General features: G+C 48.5%; 1 protein-coding gene across 3 annotated transcripts in view; it reads right to left on the bottom strand.

Moving 5' to 3' along the window:
• Positions 1-26,852, bottom strand: part of RYK (receptor like tyrosine kinase) — a 165,813-nt gene that overhangs the window by 68,477 nt on the left and 70,484 nt on the right. For 2 of the 3 annotated variants that reach the window (XM_048863650.2, XM_048863647.2), the window contains exons 8-9: positions 25,285-25,419; positions 993-1,079 (exon numbers count right to left, since the gene is read on the bottom strand). In XM_048863650.2, coding sequence (XP_048719607.2) covers positions 993-1,079; positions 25,285-25,419 — 222 coding nt within the window. The remainder of the gene's footprint in view (positions 1-992; positions 1,080-25,284; positions 25,420-26,852) is intronic. The other variant, XM_048863648.2, reaches the window with a different exon arrangement.

Here is a 26,852-nt window from a genome sequence, read left to right as displayed (position 1 = left end):
TGATAACTAAGAGTTGTGGAGGGAAGGTCTGGATGAGTGTTTTTCGTTTAAGATACTGACATCCAAGAATACGGTTAGGTTACGTCTACGTGGTGCAGCAATGGACACTGCCAGTGTGTGATTTCTAAAGTGCACTAACTGATTTGCTGCTGGTGAACATTAAGAGTTCCCTAGTGCAATTTAATGTATTGTATTAATGTATTACTGTTTGAAATGATACTGTGTTAAAATGCACTAAGGAACTCTTAGTCCGCACCAGCAGGGTCTACATAGACCAACTGGTGCGTGATACATTGTGCGCTTTAGGAATCATACCTCCATAGTGCAGCTCCATTGGTGTGCCTATCCATCAGCATCTAAGGACTCCTTAAAAGTACGCGTCTACAAAAACCTATTAACCTTAAAACAAAAGGGAAAATGGGTTAAACAAGTTTGCATGATTTTAAAATCAGACCAGCTAATGCTTTGTATATCTGAACCACTGTCTAATTTAAGATGGAAGCATCTTGGGCAGCAGCCATTTCTTTTTCCTCTATGTTTAATACGGACACCTGTGCACTCATGTTGCTTAATAAATAAAATGTTTTAAGGATTACAGCGTGTGTAATTTACCCATTCTTTCTAAAATTGAGTTTATAGAGGGGGCACAGAACAGGTTAAAGAGCTCATATTTCAATTATTTTTCTGTAGTATCAACATCTGAAAAACAAAAACTTTAACTGACATTTCTAACTAGCATAGACTAAAACCCTGGAAAACAAGGAGATTAAGGGTGCAGTAACTGGCATCTCTGGTGGAGGGTACATCCAATCTTTCTTGTGCAGTAGATTTCTATTCCTGACCTTTTCTGATTGCAGCATTATCAACACTGGGAAAAGAGTGTACATATACCTGTGTATTTTACGTACCGTTTCAAAAGGCAGATTTGATGCAATGAACATGCCACAGTCTACTTGAATAACATGAGGGAGAAACACAACAATAAAACCTACCTTTGACTGTTTTGACAAAAACTTGTTTCTCTTTACTGGGGTCTTTTTCCTCTATTAAAATTCCATGGAAAATGCGTCCAAAGGTGCCTAGGGAAAGACCACACAAAATTATTGTATTGTATAGTTAATATATTACAATGAGATTAGAAAAACCTTTTAATTTAAACACACTGTGATCGGTTATTTTAAAGTATGTTCTTGTAGGATGCAGAAGGAAGTTTGGATGCTTTTGCAGTGAGATTTGGAAGGCAGAAATATATTTAAGACTGACTTTGAATACCTCATTAAAACAAAACTGTCAATCCATGCCCCCATAAGCTACCAGACTCAGAATTGCGTAGAAGACACCCCCATGACCCCTGTGAGAGGCACGAGGACTTTTGTGGCATCATCCCCTCCTCCCCAAGTCATATAACCTTTGGGACAAAGTGTAGGGATCAACCAAGACAGAGTGAAACAGTACAGCAGCTTCAGACAGCATTTAAAGCAAGGACCAACATACTCACAGCAGACTGCTTTCTGAAGTTTGCACTGTGACCATTCTCTCCTATGCTGACTGTTTGCTCCAATACCCCCCAACACTCACCCCCCCCCTTCCTTTGTCTTGTATCGAGCTAATCTCCAATTCCACTTAACATAACCCCATTGAAAGGATTTAAACAAAATTCACAGAACAGGACTTTTGTCACCATTGTATTGCTCACTCTACTTGTGTTATCCCTTTTCCTACCCTTTGTCTGTCTCATCTATTTAGGCCTGGTCTACACTACAAAGTTAGGTCGACATAAGACGCATTAGGTTGATTTAATAATTTATGTGTCTACACTTCCCAGTTCCTTCCGCCAACATAAGTGGCCTGTAAAGTAGAATTTTGAACTCCACCTCCGCAAGAGGCTTAGCATTTGATTCGACTTCCATGGATCGACATGGGGATAGTGTAGACATTGCGTTGTATAATTTAAATGAATTGGCCTCCAGGAGGTATCCCACAGTGCTCCGCTGTGACCGCTCTGGAGAGCACTTTCAACTCCACTGCACAGCAGTGAGGTACACAGGAAACAGCCGCTCCCCTGTTAAAGCCCTGGGAACTTTTGAATTTTCATTTCCTGTTTGATCAGTGTGGAGAGCTCGCCAGCACAGCTGATCACGAAGACTCAAGCCCGCAAATGTGGTCCAGCATGGAGTACACAAGAGGTGCTGGATCTTATTACTGTGTGGGGAGAAAAGACAGTTACCTTTTCCAAAACTGGTGTTCTTAGAGATGTGTTGTTCAGGTCCATTCCACAATAGGTGTGTGTGCTCGCCATGTGCACCGGTGCCAGAAGTTTTTCCCGAAGCAGTACCCACAGGGGAGCGCCCCAAGCGACCCCTGGAGTGGTGCCGCTATGGCGCAGTATAAGGGGCGCTGCACATTTTCCTCACCCTCAGTTCCTTCTTGCAGACAACTTCGACAGAGGGAAAGGAGGGCAGGATGTGGAAGGGACATGAGCAACACATCTCGAAGAACACCAGTTACGGAAACAGTAACTGTCTTTTCTCCTTCGAGTGATTGCTCATGTGCATTCCACAATAGGGGATTCCAAGCTATATCTGTTGGAGATGGGTAGGAGTTCACAGACACTTGGGATGGAGTACCGCCCTGCCGAACCCAGCGTCATCCCTGGTTTGGGAGATGATCATGTAATGCGATGTGAACATGTGAACTGATGACCATGTGGCAGCCCTACAGATGTCCTGGATGAGGATATGGGCCAGAAAGGCAACCGATGTGGCTTGCGCCCTAGTCAAGTGCACCCTCACAACCTGCGGCAGGGGGACTCCCACCAGGTCATAATGGGTACAAATACACGAGATAATCCAGTTGGAGAGCTGCTGAGTGGAGACTGGCCGGCCTCTCATGCACTCGGCTGAGACAATGAACAGTGAAGACTTTCTGAACGGTTTTGAACGTTCCAAGTAAAACGCCAGAGCCCGCCTCACATCCAGCATGTGGAGGCGACACTCCCCACTGGATATATGGGATTTGGGACAGAGCACTGGCAGGAAAATGTCCTGACCCATATGGTAGGCAGAGACCACCTTGGGGAGAAACAAAGGATGCGGTCATAGCTGGACCTTATCCTTATGGAACACTGTGTACGGAGGTTCACAGGTCAGGGCCCGGAGCTCCAAGACCCATGTAGCAGACGTGATCGCTACCAGGAAGGCCACCTTCCACGAGAGCTGCAACCAGGAGCATGTAGCTAGCGGTTCAAATGGGGGACCCGTCAACCTGGTCAGCACCAAGTTCAGGCCCCACTGCGGGACTGGGGGCCTAACATACAGGAAAAGGTGATTGGCCAGTCATGGCATGGGAGAATACCGTGTGACCCTGCACTGGTGGGTGGAAGGCCAATATGGCCGCCAAGTGCACCTTGATGGACGAGGGCGCTAGGCCTTGGGATCTCAGATGAAGGAGGTAGTCTAATATGAGCTGAATTGGAGCAGCCACAGGCAAAACGCCCCGATCAGCTGCCTACCGGGAAAACTGAGACCATTTCACCAGGTAGGCCCGATGAGTGGAGGCTCTGCCTGCTTTCCAAGAGGACACGCTGAACCCCTTCTGAGCAAGTCCTCTCCTCCCAGCTTAACCATTGAGCAGCCATGCCATGAGGTGGAGTGCCGCTAGGCTGGGGTGGAGGAGGCAGCCCTGGCCCTGGGATAGCAGGTCCAGGCGGGATGGCAGCAGCCACCGAGGGGCTCGTGAGAGTCCCGTACCAATATTGCCTGGGCCATGCTGGGGCGATCAGGAGGACCCTGGCCCTGTCCATTTTTGTCTTTTCTAAGATCTTGCCAATCAGCAGGAACAGGAGAAAAGCATAGAAAGGCTGGTCCAACTAAGGCAGAAGGAAGGCATCGGAGATGGCGCCCATGCCCAATCCGCCCCAGAGCAGAAGCGGACACACCGGCGGTTCTGCTGTGTCACAAATAGGTCCACCTGGGGAGTGCCCCACATTTGGAAAATCCTGTGAACCACCTCTGGGTGTAGTGATCACTCGTGCGGAGAGAAGAAGTCTCAGCTCAGGCAAACCGCTCGAGAATTCCGGGAGCCCGGTAAGTGGTGGGCTTCCAAATAAGTATTGTGGGCTATACAGGAGTCCCACAGCCTGAGGGCTTCCTGGTAGAGGGCTGAGGAACAGTCCCCGCCATGCCTGTTGATGTAGAACATTGAGGCCAGGTTGTTCGTGAGAACTCTGACCACTCTGCCCTCTAGGTGTGAGTAGAAGGCCATGCATGCCAGACAGACCACCCTGAGCTCCTTAACCTTTATATGTAGGGCACATTCCTGCGCGGACCACAGACCTTGGGTCTGAATGTTCCTCACATGGGCTCCCCACCCCAGGTCCGACACATCGGACACCAGCTCAACGGATGGGGGCCGCCCCCTGAATGGGACCCTGTGGAACATATTCCCCAGGGAGGACCAGCACTGCAGAGAGGCGATCACCGGTGCGTGCAAAGTGAGGACTTTTTCCATCCTTTCTCTGGACTGGGAGAATATCGAGGCCAACCAGAGCTGGAGGAGCTGTATCTTGAGTCTGGCGTGACGAACCACGTACGTGATGCTAACATATGACTCAGGAGTTGGAGGCACACTCTGGCTGTGTCATGGGGAACTTTGTGATTGTGCCGATGAGCTCCCTTAGGGTCTCGAATCTGTCCGGTGGGTGGGAATCATAGAATCATAGAATATAAGGGTTGGAAGGGACCCCAGAAGGTCATCTAGTCCAACCCCCTGCTCAAAGCAGGACCAATTCCCAGTTAAATCATCCCAGCCAGGGCTTTGTCAAGCCTGACCTTAAAAACCTCTAAGGAAGGAGATTCTACCACCTCCCTAGGTAACGCATTCCAGTGTTTCACCACCCTCTTAGTGAAAAAGTTTTTCCTAATATCCAATCTAAACCTCCCCCACTGCAGCTTGAGACCATTACTCCTCGTTCTGTCATCTGATACCATTGAGAACAGTCTAGAGCCATCCTCTTTGGAACCCCCTTTCAGGTAGTTGAAAGCAGCTATCAAATCCCCCCTCATTCTTCTCTTCTGCAGGCTAAACAATCCCAGCTCCCTCAGCCTCTCCTCATAACTCATGTGTTCCAGACCCCTAATCATTTTTGTTGCCCTTCGCTGGACTCTCTCCAATTTATCCACATCCTTCTTGAAGTGTGGGGCCCAAAACTGGACACAGTACTCCAGATGAGGCCTCACCAATGTTGAATAGAGGGGAACGATCACGTCCCTCGATCTGCTCGCTATGCCCCTACTTATACATCCCAAAATGCCATTGGCCTTCTTGGCAACAAGGGCACACTGCTGACTCATATCCAGCTTCTCGTCCACTGTCACCCCTAGGTCCTTTTCCGCAGAACTGCTGCCTAGCCATTCGGTCCCTAGCCACAGGAGGCCCTGGCCACATCCAGAATTGCCCCAATGAACTCTATGCGCTACACTGGGACTAATATGGACTTGGTGTCGTTTACCAACAGGCCCAGAGTGGCACATCGGGACAGGAAGAGTGATACGTGATCTTGCACCTGAGACCTGGAGCTGCCCTTAACCAGCCAGTCATCGAGATAGGGGAACTTCTGGACCCCTCGATGTCTGAGGTAGGCCGCCACCACAGACATACACTTTGTGAATACCCTGGAGGTAGTGGATAGGTCGAACGGGAGGACAGTAAATTGGTAGTGCTCCTGCCCAACCACGAAACGGAGGAAACGCCTGTGTCCCTCGAATATATGAATGTGGAAGTACACGTCCTGCAGATCGAAGTTGGCGTACCAGTCCCTAGGATCCAGGGAGGGGATGATGGAGGCCAGAGAGACCATGCAAAACTTGAGCTTTACCATGTACTGGTTCAGGCCTCACAGGTCCAAGATGGGCCTGAGCCCCGCTTTGGCCTTTGGGATAAGGAAATAGCGGGAGTAGAACCCCTTGCGTCTGAACTCCGCTGGCACCACCTCCATCGCTCCCATGCCAAGGAGCTGCCTCACCACCTGCTCGAGCAGGGTCTCGTGACACAGGTCCCTGAGGAGGGACGGATATGGAGGGTGGGTAGGTTGCGGGGGGTAGGGGGGTGAGGTAAACTGGAGGGTGTAGCCTCGGAAAACGGTGTTGAGGACCCATCCGTCTGAGATCAGCCACGACCTCTCTGGGAGAAAAGCACACAACCGGTTGGAGAAGGGGAGTTTTATTGCAGATGGATTTCTCGTATGAGCTGGTAAGTCACCCCGGGGCGTCCCATCAAAACTGACACTTCCCCACCTGTTTACCCTTGGAGGGCCCAGGTTGGGGTGCAGACCGGGATTGCCGTTGCGAGCACTTTTTATAGTCCTTTGATTTTTTCATAAGGGGTCTCATATATAGAGTGGGTGGCCTGGGCAGGAGCCTGCAGCAGTTTAAACTTGGTCCTGGCCGGGGCCAGGACACAGAGGCCAAGGGTCTTTAGCGTTGTGCAGGAATCTTTCAGGACATGCAATTTCATGTCCGTCTGTTCCGCAAACAGGGCATTGCCATCGAACAGAAGGTTCTGTAAGGAGTTCTGTGCCTCACTGTTCAACCCAGACAGCAGGAGACATGACGCCCTCCTCATGAACACTGCGGAGACCATAGCCCGTGGAGCCATATCTGCGGCATCCAAGGCAGCCTGAAGGTCTGCCCTGGCGGCAGCCGTACCCTCCTCCACCAGAGTCTTGAACTCTTTTTTGTCACGCTCTTGGAGGGAGTCCTCAAATGTTGGCAAACTCCACAAACTGAACTCGTATCTGCCCAGCATGGCTTGGTGGTTCGCCACTCTCAGTTGGAAACTCGAGTATGACCACACCTTTCTACTGAATAGATCTAGTCTCTTTGAGTCCTTATTCTTAGGGGTAGGGGCTGGTTGGTCTTGTCTCTCCCGATGGTTGACCGACTCGACCACTAGGGAGTAGGGGGCAGTGTGGATATACAGGGATTCATGCCCCTTAGCGGGCAACAAGTACTTCTGTTCTGTCCTCTTAGAGATGGGGGGCAAGGAAGCCAGGGTTTGCCACAAGGCGTTCAAGATCTTTGCCACTCCTTCATGGAGTGGAAGGGCCACCCTGGCCAGTGCTGAAGCAGAGAGGACACTGAAGAGGGAGTCTGAGGGTTCCTCCACCTCCTCAGCTTGAAGGTTGAGGCTTGATGCCACCCTTTTCAACAACTCTGGGTGGGCTTTAGAGTCCTCCTGCAGGACAGGCGGAGGAGGGGCCGTGATCACCTTGTCAAGGGAGGAGGAGGATGGGGGTATGGTACTCTGCAACCGCACCGGTGCCGCAGGTCACACCACCCCATCCCCTTCTGGACGCGGGGCCAGGGATGAATGCTCCACCGACTCCTTTCTGGGGGGTTGAGAAAAGGAGACTGACAGTCTCTCCGAGGCTCCCGCCACCGAGTGAGCCACAACCAGGGGCTGCGTCGGGGGCCATGGGGCCCACTGGTACCATGGTGCCGGTCAAGGAGCCCGGTGCCACCGGTGGAACAGGCTGCTTAGCCTGACGAGCCTGGCCCATCGACTGACGACTACAAGGGAACCCGGGCTGGCATACGATCTACTGCTATCCCAGGCCTGGGAAGATCGGCGATGTCGGCAGCGATGCCGACTGCGAGACCATGATCCTGGTGTGGAGGAGCGGAAGTACTGCCGGTAGCACCTGCTCCGTGACTGGCTCCAACAGGCAGATCTGTGATGGCGAGGTGCCGGTGACTGATGCCTGGGGCTGCGGAAGTGCTGCCGTGGCCAGGACCCCAAAACAAGACAAAGAAAGGGAGCGATGTCCATACCACGAATGGCTATTGTAGTCCTTGGAGACAAGAAGCTCTGGTGCCGTCTGTCCTGGTCTTGAAGGGGCACGCTCTCCTTGCGAGGTCTACGTTCCCTCAAGGCGCAGCGGTGCCTGGAACTCCTGCCCGCCAGTACCCAGCCAGAAAACCCAGTGGGGGTCAACAGGGACCTGCACAGACTGTGCATGGGGCAGTCACTGAGCGGTGAACAGCGTCAGGAATCTTCCCTAGACCGGTTTCAGAGGAACAGCCGTGTTAGTCTGTATTCGCAAAAAGAAAAGGAGTACTTGTGGCACCTTAGAGACTAACCAATTTATTTGAGCATGAGCTTTCGTGAGCTACAGCTCACTTCATCGGATGCATACCGTGGAAACTGCAGCAGACTTTATATACACACAGAGAATATGAAACAATACCTCCTCCCACCCCACTGTCCTGCTGGTAATAGCTTATCTAAAGTGATCAACAGGTGGGCCATTTCCAGCACAAATCCAGGTTTTCTCACCCTCCACCCCCCCACACAAATTCACTCTCCTGCTGGTGCTAGCCCATCCAAAGTGACAACTCTTTACATAATCAAGTCGGGCTATTTCCTGCATAAATCCAGGTTTTCTCACATCCCCCCCACCCCCATACACACACAAACTCACTCTCCTGCTGGTAATAGCTCATCTAAACTGACCACTCTCCAAGTTTAAATCCAAGTTAAACCAGAACATCTGGGGGGGGGGGGGGGGAGGAAAAAACAAGAGGAAACAGGCTACCTTGCATAATGACTTAGCCACTCCCAGTCTCTATTTAAGCCTAAATTAATAGTATCCAATTTGCAAATGAATTCCAATTCAGCAGTTTCTCGCTGGAGTCTGGATTTGAAGTTTTTTTGTTTTAAGATAGCGACCTTCATGTCTGTGATTGCGTGACCAGAGAGATTGAAGTGTTCTCCGACTGGTTTATGAATGTTATAATTCTTGACATCTGATTTGTGTCCATTTATTCTTTTACGTAGAGACTGTCCACTTTGACCAATGTACATGGCAGAGGGGCATTGCTGGCACATGATGGCATATATCACATTGGTGGATGTGCAGGTGAACGAGCCTCTGATAGTGTGGCTGATGTTATTAGGCCCTGTGATGGTGTCCCCTGAATAGATATGTGGGCACAATTGGCAACGGGCTTTGTTGCAAGGATAAGTTCCTGGGTTAGTGGTTCTGTTGTGTGGTATGTGGTTGTTGGTGAGTATTTGCTTCAGGTTGCGGGGCTGTCTGTAGGCAAGGACTGGCCTGTCTCCCAAGACTTGTGAGAGTGTTGGGTCATCCTTTAGGATAGGTTGTAGATCCTTAATAATGTGTTGGAGGGGTTTTAGTTGGGAGCTGAAGGTGACCGCTAGTGGCGTTCTGTTATTTTCTTTGTTAGGCCTGTCCTGTAGTAGGTAACTTCTGGGAACTCTTCTGGCTCTATCAATCTGTTTCTTTACTTCTGCAGGTGGGTATTGTAGTTGTAAGAAAGCTTGATAGAGATCTTGTAGGTGTTTGTCTCTGTCTGAGGGGTTGGAGCAAATGCGGTTGTATCGCAGAGCTTGGCTGTAGACGATGGATTGTGTGGTGTGGTCAGGGTGAAAGCTGGAGGCATGCAGGTAGGAATAGCGGTCAGTAGGTTTCCGGTATAGGGTGGTGTTTATGTGGCCATTGTTTATTAGCACTGTAGTGTCCAGGAAGTGGATCTCTTGTGTGGACTGGACCAGGCTGAGGTTGGTGGTGGGATGGAAATTGTTGAAATCATGGTGGAATTCCTCAAGGGCTTCTTTTCCATGGGTCCAGATGATGAAGATGTCATCAATATAGCACAAGTAGAGTAGGGGCTTTAGGGGACGAGAGCTGAGGAAGCGTTGTTCTAAATCAGCCATAAAAATGTTGGCATACTGTGGGGCCATGCGGGTACCCATAGCAGTGCCGCTGATCTGAAGGTATACATTGTCCCCAAATGTGAAATAGTTATGGGTAAGGACAAAGTCACAAAGTTCAGCCACCAGGTTAGCCGTGACATTATCGGGGATAGTGTTCTTGACGGCACCAGCAGGAGAGTGAATTTGTGTGTGGGGGGGTGGAGGGTGAGAAAACCTGGATTTGTGCTGGAAATGGCCCACCTGTTGATCACTTTAGATAAGCTATTACCAGCAGGACAGTGGGGTGGGAGGAGGTATTGTTTCATATTCTCTGTGTGTATATAAAGTCTGCTGCAGTTTCCACGGTATACATCTGATGAAGTGAGCTGTAGCTCACGAAAGCTCATGCTCAAATAAATTGGTTAGTCTCTAAGGTGCCACAAGTACTCCTTTTCTTTCTTCCCTAGACCGTGAACGGTACCGTCCAGGTGGCAACTGCAGGCAGCTTTCCTCTGGACTGGGGAGAGCCAATGGTAGCAGTGCCCCCAATACTGGCAGAGACATAATGTTTTGGGCCACCTGCAAGGCCCGGCATGTGGCGTGGAGGGCACCCGAACGTCCCTTGGAAGTTCATAGAATCACAGAATAACAGAGTTGGAAGGGACCTCTGGAGGCCATCTAGTCCAACCCCCTGCCCAGAGCAGGACCAATCCCAACTAAATCATCCCAGCCAGGGCTTTGTCAAGCCTCACTTAAAAACTTCTAAGGAAGGGGATTCCACCACCTCACTAGGTAATGCATTCCAATGTTTCACCACCCTCCTAGTGAAAAAGTTTTTCCTAATATCCAACCTAAACCTCCCCACTGCAACTTGAGACCATTACTCCTTGTCCTGTCATCTGCTATCACTGAGAATAGTCTAGATCCATCCTCTTTGGATCCACCTTTCAGGTAGTTAAAAGCAGCTATCAAATCCCCCCTCATTCTTCTCTTCCGTAGACTAAACAATCCCAGTTCCCTCAGCCTCTCCTCATAACTCATGTGTTCCAGTCCCCTAATCATTTTTGTTGCCCTTCGCTGAACTCTCTCCAATTTATCCACATCCTTCTTGTAGTGTGGGGCCCAAAACTGGACACAGTACTCCAGATGAGGCCTCACCAGTGTCGGATAGAGGGGAACGATCACGTCCCTCGACCTCCTGGCAATGCCCCTACCTATACATCCCAAAATGCCATTGGCCTTCTTGGCAACAAGGGCACACTGCTGACTCATATCCAGCTTCTCGTCCACTGTAACCCCTAGGTCATTCTCTGCAGAACTGCTGCCTAGCCACTCGGTCCCTAGTCTGTAGCGGTGCATGGGATTCTTCTGTCCTAAGTGCAGGACTCTACACTTGTCCTTGTTGAACCTCATCAGATTTCGTTTGGCCCAATCCTCCAATTTGTCTAGGTCCCTCTGAATCCTACCCCTACCCTCCAGCGTATCTACCTCTCCTCTCAGTTTAGTGTCATCTGCAAACTTGTTGAGGGTACAATCCACACCATCCTCCAGATCATTTATGAAGATATGGAACAAAACTGGCCCCAGGACCGACCCTTGGGGCACCGGCTGCCAACTAGACATGGAGCCATTGATCACTACCCGTTGAGCCCAACAATCTAGCCAACTTTCTACCCACCTTGTAGTGCATCCATCCAGCCCATACTACTTTAACTTGCTGACAAGAATACTGTGGGAGACAGTGTCAAAAGCTTTGCTAAAGTCGAGGAATAACACGTCCACTGCTTTCCCTTCATCCATAGAACCAGTTATCTCATCACAGAAGGCAATTAGATTAGTCAGGCATGATTTTCCCTTGGTGAATCCATGCTGACTGTTCCTGATCACTTTCCTCTCCTCTAAATGCTTCAGAATTGATTCCTTGAGGACATGCTCCATGATTTTTCCGGGGACTGAGGTGAGGCTGACCGGCCTGTAGTTCCCAGGATCCTCCTCCTTCCCTTTTTTAAAGATTGGCACTACATTAGCCTTTTTCCAGCCTTCCGGGAGTTCCCCCGATTGCCATGAGTTTTCAAAGATAATGGCCAACGGCGCTGCAATCACATCCACCAATCACATCACTCCGAGGTTCGCTCGGAGTGGGCCGGGCTACTCCACTCAACCTGAGTCGGCAGCCGGAAGGCCAATGGGAACCAAGAGCTGCCCAACACAGGTCTAGTTTCTACCCTGGTTTTGCTCTGGTGCCTTGTTGAAGAAAACCTCTTTTTTGTCTTTTTGGAGTGATGGGGAATGGTGCTGGCTGGTGGAAGGCACTGAAGGGTCGCTGAGCACCGATGCCGCGGTGCTCGGTGCCGACTCGGAGCGGTGCAGCGGTGTCAGGGTCAGGACCGACTCCATCAAAATGGCTCGGAGCCGAATGTCCTGCTCCTTCTTGGTCTGAGGTTTAAAGGATCTGCAAATCTTGCAGTGATTGCTGAGGTGGCTTTCCCCCAGACAGCGTAAACAGTTCGCGTGCGGGATCACTCTCAGGCATCAGCCGCTTGCAAGTGTCGCACGATTTAAAGCCTGGGGCATGGGGCATGCCCCGACCCGGGCACACTAAACTAACTCTAACTAAACTACTTTTGACTACAGGTACTATCAACTATGAACTAACTGAGTTCAAGAGGGAAGCTATAGCAAACCTGGAGCAGAGCAGTACCGACGCATCTTCACTGGCGGCACGAACAAATTGAGGGTGGGGGGGAGCGTACAACACCCCTTATACTGTGCCATAGTGGCGCCACTCCAGGGGTCGCTTGACGCGCTCCCCTATGGGTACTGCTAGGGGGAAAACTTCCGGCACCGGTGCATGAGGCGAGCACGCATACCTAGACAAATTGGAGGATTGGGCCAAAAGAAATCTGATGAGGTTCAATAAGGATAAGTGCAGGGTCCTGCACTTAGGATGGAAGAATCCAATGCACCGCTACAGACTAGGGACCGAATGGCTAGGCAGCAGTTCTGCGGAAAAGGACCTAGGGGTGACAGTGGACGAGAAGCTGGATATGAGTCAGCAGTGTGCCCTTGTTGCCAAGAAGGCCAATGGCATTTTGGGATGTATAAGTAGGGGCATAGCGAGCAGATCGAGGGACGTGATCGTTCCCCTCTATTCAACATTAGTGAGGCCTCATCTGGAGTACTGTGTCCAGTTTTGGGCCCCACACTTCAAGAAGGATGTGGATAAATTGGAGAGAGTCCAGCGAAGGGCAACAAAAATGATTAGGGGACTGGAACACATGAGTTATGAGGAGAGGCTGAGGGAGCTGGGATTGTTTAGCCTGCAGAAGAGAAGAATGAGGGGGGATTTGATAGCTGCTTTCAACTACCTGAAAGGGGGTTCCAAAGAGGATGGCTCTAGACTGTTCTCAATGGTAGCAGATGACAGAACGAAGAGTAATGGTCTCAAGCTGCAGTGGGGGAGGTTTAGATTGGATATTAGGAAAAACTTTTTCACTAAGAGGGTGGTGAAACACTGGAATGCGTTACCTAGGGAGGTGGTAGAATCTCCTTCCTTAGAGGTTTTTAAGGTCAGGCTTGACAAAGCCCTGGCTGGGATGATTTAACTGGGAATTGGTCCTGCTTCGAGCAGGGGGTTGGACTAGATGACCTTCTGGGGTCCCTTCCAACCCTTATATTCTATGATTCTATGAATGCACATGAGCAATCACTCGAAGAAGAGGAGTCGGTGCAGGCAGAGCTCCAAACCAGCAGAAAAAACTCTGACATCTGTGCCAAAATCGCACGGAGCATAGGGGAGAAGGGCTACACCAGGGACACGGAGCAGTGCCATGTGAAAATAAGAGCGCTTTGGCAAGCGTACCAGAAGACAAGGCAGGTGAACAGTCATTCTGGTTCTGCACCACAGACATGCGCCTTCTATGAGGAGCTGCATGCGATTCCCAGTGGTAACCCCACCACTACCCCAAAATGCTCTGTGGATACCTCCTAGGAGCCCCGGGTGACCTCGAGCAACAACGAGGAGGACATTGTTGATGAGGGAAAGGAGGAGGAGAAGAATGCGAGGCAGGCAAGCGGAGGATCCATTCTCCCAGACAACCAAGAACTGTTTTTCATCCTGGAGCCCATCCCCTCACAGGACCAATTGTCGGCAGAGCGTGATGCCAGGGAAAGCACCTCTGGAGAGTACACATTTCCAATCAAACTGTAGGGTTACATGCTATTATTTTTAATGTTTAATCTGAACAAAGTAGTAGATGTAGTGGTTATCAGTAGCCACTGCAGCTACGCAGAGGGTGCTCTCAGAAAAAGACTGTTTATGTGCACAGGGATGACCCTGGAATCCTCCATGGAGATCTCTAGGAAGCTTTCATTGTGGTACTCTGCAAACTTTTGCTGAAGGTTTCCGGAAAGGGCTGCTTTATTTTGTCCACAATGGTAAGACACTTTCCCACACCACTCCAGTATTAACTCTTCTGGCATCATTGCAGCAGAAGGACCAGGTCTGTACTCAGACACATGCAGCATCTGCTCCCTTTCTGCCTCTGTTACCCTCAGGAGAGTGATATTACATCGGAAAACGGGGGAAGTTTTAAACGCAAGCCCTTAAACTGCAAACAATTCAACAAGTAATCGGCCTCTTTGGTGAAATCTGGGTCATAAAACCACGCTTTCCCCAGCATGCCGTTGGTGTGGTTGGAAGGGATCACTGTGTATTGCAACCAGCATTTAAAGGGTGGCTTCCTGTTTGTCTCCCTTCCTCCCCAACCAAGTGCAGCTTTTGTAAAAATCAGACTATTTGGGGGAGCTTATTACTGGTGCCTGTTCTCAAGCACCATCCAGGTTGCTAGAGGAAAGGGGGCTTTTCTGAAGTTGGAACCACTGATTCCAAGGATGTCTTCGCAAAAGCTGCAGCACAAGACCTCTCGCCCATGCCTCGTGGCCTTACTCACCAAAGCCATAGCAGCAAACCGACTCTTGCAATAGCCAGCAGTTGTGATTACGTTGTGGCTTGCAGGAAAGTGCATGGAGGGGGTATTTCGTTTATAAAAAGAATTAACCTTGCACCAGAAACAATGTATGCACTGTCAATGCTATCCTTGTACTTTGCATTCCTTGCAGCTGAAACCTTGTTCGTCGGCGCATCTCGCACACCAGGACAGAGACTTTCCCAGATTAGAAGGTTGAAAAAGACGACTCAGGAAGACATGTTCAATGAGTTAATGTGTAACTCCAAGAGGGACAAGACGGAGCTCAGTGCACGGAGGATTACACCATCCGACAACCTGCACAAGGATAGGGAGGACAGGACAGCATGCAGGGAAAAAGAGCGTGCCGCACAGGATGAGATGCTGTGGATTATGAAGGAGCAATCAAACATGTTGAGGCATCTGGTTGAGGTTTAAGAAAGGCAGCTGGATGCTAGAGTCCCTCTGCAGCCTATGCTGAACCTGCTGCCATCGTCGCCAAGTTCCACATCCTCCTCTCCCAGCTGTCCTATGAGGCGGGGGCGGGTTTGGTATCCCTTGCACTCAGTTCCAGGGGAGGTACAAGGACCAGAAGGCACCCAATCCCACACTTTTGATTGTTACTGCAGTGCAACTGTAAGCAAGCTGTCCTTCTTTCCCCTCCCTCCCCCTCCGTGTTATCAGCCCTTTTGCCCCACGTTAATTTACTTTCCTTTGCTGTCTCTGCGTGTTTGTGAGCATAAAAAATAATAGATTGAGGAGAAAGGGCTCTTTATTTATTCAGCAGACTGTGGTTAGTGGGGGTGAAGTTTACAGGGGAGAAAATGCAATGAAGGGGACAGGTTGGTAAGGAACCACACACAAGTGTCACATTACTGAGGGTCATTGCTGAAACTGGTTTTCAAAGCCTCAGAGATGCAGAGCCCCTTAATGTGCTCTTCTTATTGCCCTGGTGTCTAACTGCTCAAAACTGGCTGCCAGGCGATCTGCTTCAAACCCCCACCTCACCAGAAACTTTTCTCCCTTTGTTTCACAGATATTATGGAGCACACAGCAGGAACAACAATAATGGAGATATTGCTTTCACTGAGGTCTAACCTAGTAAGCAAACAATGTCAACAGTCTTTTAAATGCCCAAAGGCACATTCCACCCCCATTCTGTGCTTGCTCAGCCTATGGTTGAAGCCCCAAGGTAGATTTACCCTCTCCGAATTGATTCGCCACTGACTGGTAGCAGTCTGGTGTTCAAGCTTCCACAGAGCTATCGCCACTCACTTCTCAACTGTCTGAGCAGCTCTCATTTTAGTACTGCTGCACTTCAGGGCTGGGGAAAGCTCTTCACATAGTTCCATGAAAGTGGCCGTACACATTCAGAAGTTCTGCAGCCACGGCTCATCATACAATGATGTGGTTCCACCAGTCACTGCTTGTTTCCTGGGCCCAGAAGCAGCGCGCCACCGTGTTGTGACTGTCACCAGCAACTGCAAATTGCTCCACTCCATGGCTTCCAGCAGGGCTGCTTGCGTGGTATCACACTGTTCCATGCGGCGACTCCTCCTTCAGATGAGTAAATACTGCAGGATAAGGTACGAAGCGTTTGTAATGCTCACAACAACACTGTACAGCTGAGCGGGGTCCATGCTTACCATACTATGGCGTCTGTGCAGGTAACCCAGGTTTACAAAACAAGGTGCAAAAAAGGCTTGGTTTCTTTGCCGCTGATTTCAGGGAGGAAGGTAAGTGCATCATGGGAGGCTAAAAAATGGTTACTCACCTTTGTTCTTTGAGATGTGTTGCTCAATTTAGATGTGCGCGTGCTGTGTGCACGGCCGTCGGAAAATTTTTACCCTAGCAACACCTGGTGGGTTGGCTGTGGAGCCCCCTGAAGTGGCGCCTTCATGGCTCTCGATATATACACCAGCCGATCCTGTGCCCCCTCAGTTCCTTCTTGCCAGCTACTCCAACAGACAGGAAGGGTGGCAGGTTTGGAATGGATATGAGCAACACATCTCGAAGAACAACAGTTACAAAGGTGAGTAACCATTTTTTCTTCTTTGAGTGCTTGCTCATATCGATTCCAATTTAGGTGACTCCCAAGCCTTACCTAGGCGGTGGGGTCGGAGTGAAGCAACGCTAATTGTAGCACCGCTCTACCAAACGCTGCGTTGTCTCTGGCGTGCAGGATGATGGCATAGTGCCAAGCAAAAGTGTGTACCACGGACCAAGTTGCAGCTCTACAGATCTCCTGGATCGGCACCTGGGCCAGAAAAGCCGCTGATGAGGCCTGGGCCCTTGTGGAGTGAGCAGTGAAGGGCGGGGTTGATACACCGGCCAGATCATAGCAGGCATGGATACAGGACTTGATCTACGAGGAGATCCACTGAGATGAAACCAGGAGGCCTTTCATCTGGTCCGCCACCACAACGAAGAGCGGGGTCGTCTTCCTGAACGGTTTCGTACTCTCAATGTAGAAAGCAAGGGCCCTACAGACATCAAGGGAGTGCAGTCATTGTTCCTGGCGACTGGTGTGCGGTTTTGGATAAAAAACTGGAACAAATATGTCCTGGCTAAGATTGAAGGCTGATACAACCTTCGGAAGAAAGGTCGGATGAGGCCGAAGCTGCACTTTATCTTTATGAAAGATAATGTAGGGTGGTTCAGAGGTAAGGGCTCTGAGCTTGAAGACACACCACGCTGACATGATAGAGACAAGGAAAGCTGTTTTCCAGGAGAGGTAGAGGAGGGAGCAGGTGGCCAGCAGCTCAAATGGGGGCCCTGTGAGTCTGGGAGAGTAGCAGGTTAAGGTCCCATGTGGGGACTGGTTGTCAAACTTGTGGGTAGAGAAGGTCCAGGCCCTTAAGGAACCTGCCAACCATGGGATTGGCAAAGATAGAGCGGCCATTCGCACCCAGGTGAAAGGCCAAGATGGCCGCAAAGTGAACTCTGATGGAGGATGTCGCCAGGCCCTGCTGTTTTAGGCCCAGCAGGTATTCCAAAACGAGGGGCATGGACACCTGGAGAGGGTCGTGTTGTGCTGAGTGCACCAGCATGAGAACCGCTTCCACTTAGCCGTATATGTGGCCCTAGTAGAGGGCTTCCTGCTGCCCATCAGTACTTGTTGCACAGATTCTGAACAGCAAAGTTCTGCAGGGTTCAGCCACGCAGCATCCATGCCGTAAGGTGGAGAGATCGTACATCGGGATGGCAGAGACAACCATGATCCTGAGTAATCAGATCTGGAAGAGGGTAATCAGATTCAAAGCATAGAGAATCCCTCTAGGCAAACCCTTAAGTTACAAAAAGACACAAAAACAGGAATATACATTCCATTCAGCACAACTTATTTTATCAGCCATTTAAACAAAACAGAATCTAACACATATCTAACTAGATTGCTTACTGACTCTTTACAGGAGTTCTGATCTGCATTCCTGCTCTGGTCCAGGCAAAAACCAACACACACATACACACACAGAGAACCCTTTGTTTCCCCCCACCCCTCCAGTTTTGAAAGTATCTTGTCTCCTCATTGGTCATTTCGGTCAGGTGCCAGCGAGGTTGTCTTAGCTTCTTTACCCTTTACAGGTGAAAGGGTTTTTTCCTCTGGAGGAGGGATTTAACGGTGTTTACCCTTCCCTTTATATTTATGACAAGGCCTAACCGAAGAAACGTGTTCATGACCAAGCGGAGGTGGGACTGCACCTGTCCTTTGGTGCGTCCCCGGATAAGCCAGTCGTCGAGGTAAGGGTATACCTCCATCCGCCACCGATGAAGGAAGGCTGCCACAACCACCATTTGGTAAACACTCGGGGGGCCATGGAAAGACTGAAGGGCAGGGCCGTGAACTGATAATGTTCACGGTTGACCACAAAGTGGAGGAAGTGTCTGTGCGCCGGATGAATTGCTATGTGGAAATGTGTGTCCTTCATGTCGAGGACATCATACCAGTCTCCAGGAAAGGTATGATGGTGCCCAAGGAGACCATGCGGAATTTCAACTTTACCATGAACTTGAGACCATACAGGTTCAGAATGGACTGAAGCCCTCACTTTGCCTTGGGGATTAGGAAATAACGGGAGTAAAACCCCTTTCCCCTTAGCTCCCTCAGAACCTCCTTGATCGCCCCCATTGCGAGGAGCATCTGAACCTCCTGAATAAGGAGTTGCTCGTGAGTAGGGTCCCTGAAGAGGGATGGGGAAGGAGGGTGGGAGGAAGAAAATTGGAGAGAGTATCCCACTTCCACCATGCAGAGGACCCAGCAGTCCATAGTTATGTGGGATAAGGCAAGGTGGAAGCGGGATAAACGATTCAAGAAGGGTGGGGTAAGATCCTGAATGAGGTCTGGTACATCGTCCTCAAGTGTCCCTTCAAAAGGCCTGTTTTGAGCCCGATGAAGGCTTGGACAGTCCCTGGCCTTGCCCAGACTGGGGGTTGGAGGGCTTCCTCCTGCCATTACACCCCCGTCTCCTATAAAAATTCTGCCTCGGTTGAAGAGGAGGATAGGAGCATTGTTGTGGCTGCTGGGGTTTGAAGGGTTTCCGCTGGATAGCTGGAGTGTGCATCCCCAGGGACTTCATCATTGCCCTTGAGTCCTTAGCGCTTTGTAGCCTGGAATTAGTCTTGTCTGAAAACAGGCCCTCTCCATCAAAGAGGAAGTCCTGCAGTGTTTGTTGAAGCTCTGGTGGCAGGTTGTAGGTTTGCAGCCAGGAGATACGCCTCATTGTTATCCCTGAGGACAAAGTACGTGCGGCAGAATCTGCAGCGTCTAGCGAGGCCTGCAATGAGGTCTGTGCCACTGCTTTGCCCTCATCAACCAAGGCCCCAAACTCCTCTCTGAACTCAGGAGGTACTAACTCCTTAAATTTCAGCATGGAGTTCCAGGAGTTAAATGTGTAGTGGCTCAGGAGTGCCTCCTGATTAGCGATCCTGAGCTGAAGATCCCCCGAGAAATAAACTTTACGCCCAAACAGATCAAGGTGCTTGGCGCCCTTTAATTTGGGAGCTGGGGCCTGCTGGCCATGCCCTTCTCTCTCATTTACCGATGCTATCACTAGTGAACAAGGCTGTGGGTGGGTGAACAAATAATCATAGCCCTTTGAGGAGACAAAGTATTTGCGCTCCGCTCCCTGAGCAGTCGGTGGGATGGATGCAGGTGTTTGCCAGATTGTTCTTGTGGTAGATTGGATAGTCCGAATAAGGGGTAGGGCTACCCTTGACGGAGCTTCTGCTGACAGAATATCCACCACTGGGTCCTCCACCTCTACCACCTCCTCCGCTTGCAAGTTCATATTGCGGACCACCCTGTGCAGGAGGTCCTGGTGGGCAGAGAGGTCTGTGAGAAGGAGACCCAATACTGCAGTGCCTGCCATCTCCTCGTTGGGTGAGGAGGAGGAGGCCACAGGGGGGAGCGGGTCATCTAAGGCCTCTTGCGGAACTGGGCTAAGCTGTCCTGTGCAGTGACCTCAGGGCCCAGAGCAAGAACTGATATTGGAGGAGGTCCTGTAGCCGGAAGAGGAGCCACCACCATCTCCATGCTTCCCGGGGTGGGCCAAGTGGCAGCAGCCTCTGGCACTCATGGGTCCGATGGGGCTGAGCGAGAAGTCCCAGACAGAGCACCCTGGGCCTGGTGGTACGCCCAGGGTGTCCAGAACGGCCATTGGGTGGGTCCTTGAGAAGGACGCTGCTCCTGCGCCTGCCAATGCCCAACCCCGACTCCAGGCAGCTATGGTCCACCTGGTGGCAGTCTGAGAAGCGCAACCCTGCCTCCGATCCCGAAGAATGGGAAATGGAACAGGAAGGCCATCGTGGTGTCAAGTGGATCTTCCCCAGGTCACGCCGACGGGGTGATGGTGAACGGTGCCATGAGACTGGGGAGCGGTACCGGGACCTGGAACGGTGCCTGGATCTGGACCAGGGTCTAGATGATGAGCATCAGGTCTGGTATCTGCTACTTGAGTGGTGCCGTGACCAGGACCAGCGCTGGGACTGTGAGCGGTGTCGGAGCAGGAACGGTACCGAGAACGAGACCGGAGCTGTGGCTTGACCGACGGTGCTAACAGGTAGATCAGGGCCAGCTTGCCTCGGGACGGTGCTGAACATGCAGGTACCGGTGTCTTGGCATGAGGCTGAGGGGATGCCGATGCCGTCATGGCAATAAAGTCCCTCGCAACCATAAAAGTATCCAGGGTGGACAGCAACTGGACCTCGACCACGCTGTGTACCGGGGAGTCCAGGGGCTCCGGACTCAACGGCTCTCCTCCCGGGGCCGGAGTCAACGGTGCCGAGGCCGTAGACTGTGCCCCTAGGTGCTCCCCTGCAGGATGCGCCTCCAGAGGCGGTTCCAAGGGGGCTGGCCTCTGTGGAGGTGGGCCAGCCTTTTCCAGCTTTCGGTGCCACTTCCAGGCAGGGGAGTGGGAGCAGTGCCAGGCCGATGCTGTCGGCTGCGGTGCCGGAGAGCGTCGGTGCCGTGGATCTCAGTCAGAGTCCAACCGCGGTGCAGCTCCTACTGCTGCCGCCGGGGCGCTGTGCACCGAGGCACTCGGTGCCAGATCTTGGCATGCCGCAGGAGGTTGAGGGCTAAGAGCCGCCTCCATAAGGAGCTGTTTGAGACGAAAGTCCTGTTCCTTCTTGGTCCGGGGACGAAAACCCTTGCAGATCCTGCACTTGTTTGCTAGATGAGACTCCCCCAGACACTTTAGGCAAGAGTCATGGGGGTCACCCGTTGGCATGGACTTAGAGCAGGAACCGCAGGGCTTGAATCCCGGAACTTTGGGCATGAGCCAAATAGAAAATCAGGAAGGAAGGGAAACTCTCCAACCCACTAACACTAATTCTAACTACAACTATAACTATGAACTACTATAAACTATCAACTATGAACTATTATAAACTAGAAACTGCAAGTGCTAGGGAGAGCGGAGACCAGTGAAGCAGAACTCCACAGTTCCAATGACAGTCATGGGCAGTAACAAGGAACTGAGGGCTGGGTCGGCTGGGATATATATCAAGAGCCATGAAGGCGCCACTCCAGACGGCTCCACAGCCAACCCACCAGGTGTTGCTAGGGTAAAAATTCTCCGATGGCCCCGCACACCTAAATTGGAATCAATATGAGCAGCACTCGAAAAAGAACACCATGTTCCCATAACCACCCGCGCAATGTTTTGGTCCCATAAGGCACTGCGAGCCCAAACCAAAATTCCACTTGGCTACATGCACTGTGGGATAGCTACCCACAGTGCAGCGCTCTGTGCATTGATGCAAGCCCTGCTAGTGACGATGCGCTCCAACGACACAATGAGCATAGCTGGGATGCACAAGATCGACTTGCTTAAATTGGAGGCACGATGTCAACTTACATAAAATAGACTTAACTTTGTAGTGTAGACATACCCTTAGATTGTACACTCTTCAGAGTAGGAACTGTGATTGTACAGTGCCTAGCACAATGTGCTACAATAATAAGATGCAAATTTCTATACACTAACTACAGGAAAAACAGATTACCTCCACAGACTCGTTCTTGTAGTCCACGTAAAAAGCAGTTAGCTTTAAAGAGAGCTAACATGCTGTGACAAATGAAGGGCATGGGGTGAGCTCCCTTTTATGGACCCCCAACCAGCCAGTTATCTATAAAATCCCTGTTAGTAGCTGTTCTCTACTTGCTTTACCTGTAAAGGGTTAAAATAGCCCATAAGTAAAAGGAAGGGAGTGGGCATCTGACCAAAAGAGCCAACGGAAGGCCTAGAACTTTTTAAAATTGGGAAAAAACTTTCCGTTTGTCTGTCGTTGTTTTCTCCGGAGTGGGGAAACAGAACAGCTATGCTGTAAAAACCTGTGGGTCAGATATGAAAATTACTAGATCGTATGTAGAAACTACTTATTTGAAACCCCAGATACGTAAGTAGATCAGGAAACGTCTAGGAAGACGCGATTAGGTTTATCTCTATTATTTCTTTATGTCTTGTGGACTCCTCTGTGCTAACTTTAGGTGCTTTGTTTTACTTGTAACCTTTAAGTTGAACCTCAAGAGAGCTATCTTGATGCTTAATTTTTGTAATTGTTTTTTTTTTTAATCTAGCAAAAAGCCCAAGTTCCAAATGTATTTCAATATATTTCCTTTCTTTTTAATAAAATTTACCTTTTTTAATTTTATTTTATTAAGAACAGGATTGGATTTGTGTGTCCTAAGAGGTTTGTGCTTATGTTGTTTGTTTAGCTGGTGGCTACAGCTGATTTCCTTTGTTTTCTTTCTCAGCTCTTCCCCAGGGGGGAGGTGAAAGGGCTTGAGGGTACGCCACAGGAAGGAATTCCGTAGTGCGCTTTCTTGGGGTGTCTCAGGGTTTTTTTATGCACTTGGGTGGTGGCAGCATCTACCCATCCAAGGTCAGCGAAAAGCTGTAACCTCGGGAGTTTAATACCAGCCTGGAGCGGCCAGTATTATTTTTTAGAATCCTTGTGGGCCCCCACCTTCTGCACTCAAAGTGCCAGAGTGGTGAATTAGCCCTGACACATGCAATCAATCATAAATACACAGCCTGGATTGCTTCAAAAAGCAAAGCAAGCCAGCCTTCCTCCTTCCATTCCAGACTTGAAAACAGCACTGCTGAAGGTACTTTAGATCTAGGTTACAATTCTACAAAGACTTGAAGAATCCCACAAAAGGAAGGATATTTTATACTATGACTTTAGCATTTTTCTTCCCATCTTCAGTACTGTAGCTGGTATCTACCTAGCTAGTAATCATGAAATGTTGGGATGAAGGCAGTTATAACAAATTAATCTTTCATATACTCCAGTATTTAATGTGATGTACTGTGTCTCATTTTACATACAATTTCATGTAGGACTTTTAGAATACATTAGAACAGTCACAATAGTAATATAAAATCCTTATTAAAATATATAGAAACTATATAGTCATCATTCTTGTTTCCTGAAGTAATAATTACAATTGCTCCACGCTCTTCAGCCCGTACTCCTTGAAAACTCCAAAATTTGCAGCGCTCCAAAATTGAAGCTCTGAGCCATTAATCTAGCTTACCAGAAACTGGCACGTCTACCCACCATTAACATCTGTCCCATTTAAATTTAGCCAAATTAAAAGCTTTGTTAGAACTAACTTTTGGGGACTAACAGCAGTTAGTTTTTCAGGATTCCTCAGAACCTTGTCATGTTGCAATGCAGTAACCTAGCACTGTGCCACGTGTTTGGGTGTCATGACACTGTCAAAACAATGACAATTGTGCTGCTGTGTTCCAGCCAAAGCACTGCTAAAATTTGAAGCTTATGACACACTCCAAATCAAGTCAGAAAGCTTCAGGCATGCCAAATATAAATCCGAAGTGTCTCTTACGATCCAAGCTACAAGGCAGTATTATTTGTGCATATCCTGCCTTCAGAAGCACTTGGATCCTTTCCAAGACAAGACAAGCAACCCTATTTCTCTTTGTCGTGGACATTATAAGCATACCTGGGGTGGCATTTGAGAATGCTTGCTGTTTCAATTCTTTAGAAGTCTCTCTGCATTAGAGTCAATGGCTGGAAGTAGAAAATTAAAGGATTTTCCCCTACACACAAAGGAAACAAATTAATGGTCCAAGAGCCCTTAAAAACAGCTCTTTTTTGTGGAATCAACTAGTTGAGACAGAAGAACAAAGTTCACTAAGGTTTAAAAAGTTTTGGGTAAGTGTAATGTGAACACTGAAGTGGCTTTGTTCACTTCAAAAAAGGAACAGAGGCAATTAGTTTATATCTCTTTGCAAAGAGATTCAGCATAAGCTCTCACAAGGTGATTTAATAGCTCAGATATCAGAGTTGAGTGCTCTAAATCTGGGCATGCTTTGGAGAAGACACACAAGAGCGTAGATCTACTGTAATTGTACAGATTACTGAGAGAACATAAAACAGCTATTTTTAAAATCAATTTCTTGACTTCTTGACTACCAGATACAAAACTGAGGTCAACATAAATCTACAAGCGTACTTTCAAAACGAAAAACACTGAGCCAGACAGAAAAGAATCAAGTGATCTCTCCTCTTGTGAACTTTCACATCCACAATCTGTTTATTCTGCACTCATTACTCATATTGTGGTAGTCACTGGAGTCTTCATTTAGCATCCTCTAATTTGGCCGAGTTGAAAGGGAGACTGCTAAAATAAATTTAAAGGATGACTGAATTTTTCAGTGAAGCGTTTTCTCTACCAGTAGAAAATGAGTTATTTTGCCATCACTTTGAGTTGCAGTTAGTTAGCCCACACTTTATGGGAGAGCCTGAACAAATGCTAAGACTTATTTAAATACGATATATTATCAAGACAGACTCAAATTGAAATGCCATCTTTCACAATAATTTAGTTTGTGGAATTCAGGAGACCAGAAAATAAGAGAAAAGCATTTTTAAAGAAGTGAATTGTTGGACAAATGATATGCGTATTTCAAGTTTCTAATCATTTCCTTACATCTTCAACTAAAGTCACATAAGGATCAGAAGTAACATCTATTGTCCATGTGTAACATTCTTGGGGAGAAAATCATGTGAGGACAAATGAATATATCACCCATGGTACCTAACAAGTGTTTAAGGAAAGTCTTGTAAATACCTTCTTGGAGTACATCTTTTAGAGTTATCCTCTCTCTGGAGATTGCTACGTCCTTCACTTTAGCTTTTGCCTCCAACAAGGTGACGCTTTTAAGATCATTCTTCTCTATCCGTAACGTAGGATAACCTGAGGAGCCAGCAGAGCCAAACAAACCAATATAAATACCCTTATAATGAGAATCCAAGTACATCACTTCCCTCAATACCACCTACATATGGAAAGGACACAAAATTAATGCCTAGTTATAAGTAATCAAGATTAGGTTTCAGCATAAAATACAAGTAGCAAAATACACTGAGAAAGGCAACATGAATATAAATGCCTCTGAAGTGAGCACATGCTCAGTCAGTCATTCTATATAACCAACTCATTCAGTTTGTATTTGTTTACCTTGTTATACACTTAAGACAGTTATTGCCTTAACCAAATACACAGATTGGTGGGCAACTAAACAAATAATCATGCTCAGAACTGTGCAGTACATGGCTACAATGAAGCCAACTTCTTACTGTGGATTACAACAGCAATCTGAAAAGCACAGACATATCAGTGCCCTCTTCTGGACGTCTGAGACTTCTAAAGGGGTGACTATATTCAGGAACGTTTTAATGATATTATAGTAATGGAGTCCATGGATAAATGTTTAAAGGGACAACTTGAAAGTCATATTTATCCAAAAATTGTTACACGTTAACACTTAAGATTACTAAAACCAAAGTAGGTTAGAGAGAAAAATTAATATTTTTTCAGTTTACTTTGTGCATATATTTTCTGTTAAGTCATTTCTACTGTTTCCCCATCAGTATGGGTCTCAGACAACAGGTAAAAGATCCTTAGAAATAGAAAAATGTAGACTGAACTCCATTTAGCAAGAAGTCTCACCATGGTAATGCTGATGCAGAGTTGTCACTGTAAATCTGGTTTGATATTTATTGTCATAACAAAGCACAAAAGTAAAGCTGGCTTCATACAAACAATATGTGTGCTGAGACTAGGATCCTTTGTAAGACCTAAAGGAATCTGGATTATGTGACATCACCAGTGCAGTGCAATCATTTAATTTACATGGCATCTTTCATCCAAAGACAGCAAAACAAATGTTAAGCCTCAAACCCACCTCATAGGAGAGTTAACTATTGCAATACGTATTCACAGGTGGCACAAACCACATTCCATCAATCAAGGGAGCCTGCTGGAGTATGACTCTGCCTAAAGAAGATTACGAGAGTGTCTTTTTTAGGCTCATTAATAGGTTTCCAGGAGCTCAAGATCCTGCCAAAATAACTGAAGTGTAACTTATCTGAAACCCCACAGGGTTGTTCCTATATTTGATATGACATCACTAGCATAGTGCATAAGAAGGGGGAAGAGGATGACTTGGGAAAAAGGCAAATCTAAAATCACTGTATGCTAATTTCCTTTTCTGACCTCTTGTGGGCAATCATCATAATTTGGAAATAGTTTCTTAATTAAGAGTTTCTTAATTCTATTTGTAGATCACCTTTTCAGGAGCTTTTTTGTTAGAGGAGAGTGAACTCACAGACTTCAGAATTCATTTTGTTAGGGAA

Source organism: Caretta caretta, chromosome 9, assembly GCF_965140235.1.
Source record: "Caretta caretta isolate rCarCar2 chromosome 9, rCarCar1.hap1, whole genome shotgun sequence".
Classification (NCBI taxonomy): domain Eukaryota; kingdom Metazoa; phylum Chordata; order Testudines; family Cheloniidae; genus Caretta; species Caretta caretta.
Note: the sequence above shows the minus strand (reverse complement) of the source record. Positions and strands in the feature narration are given on the sequence as shown.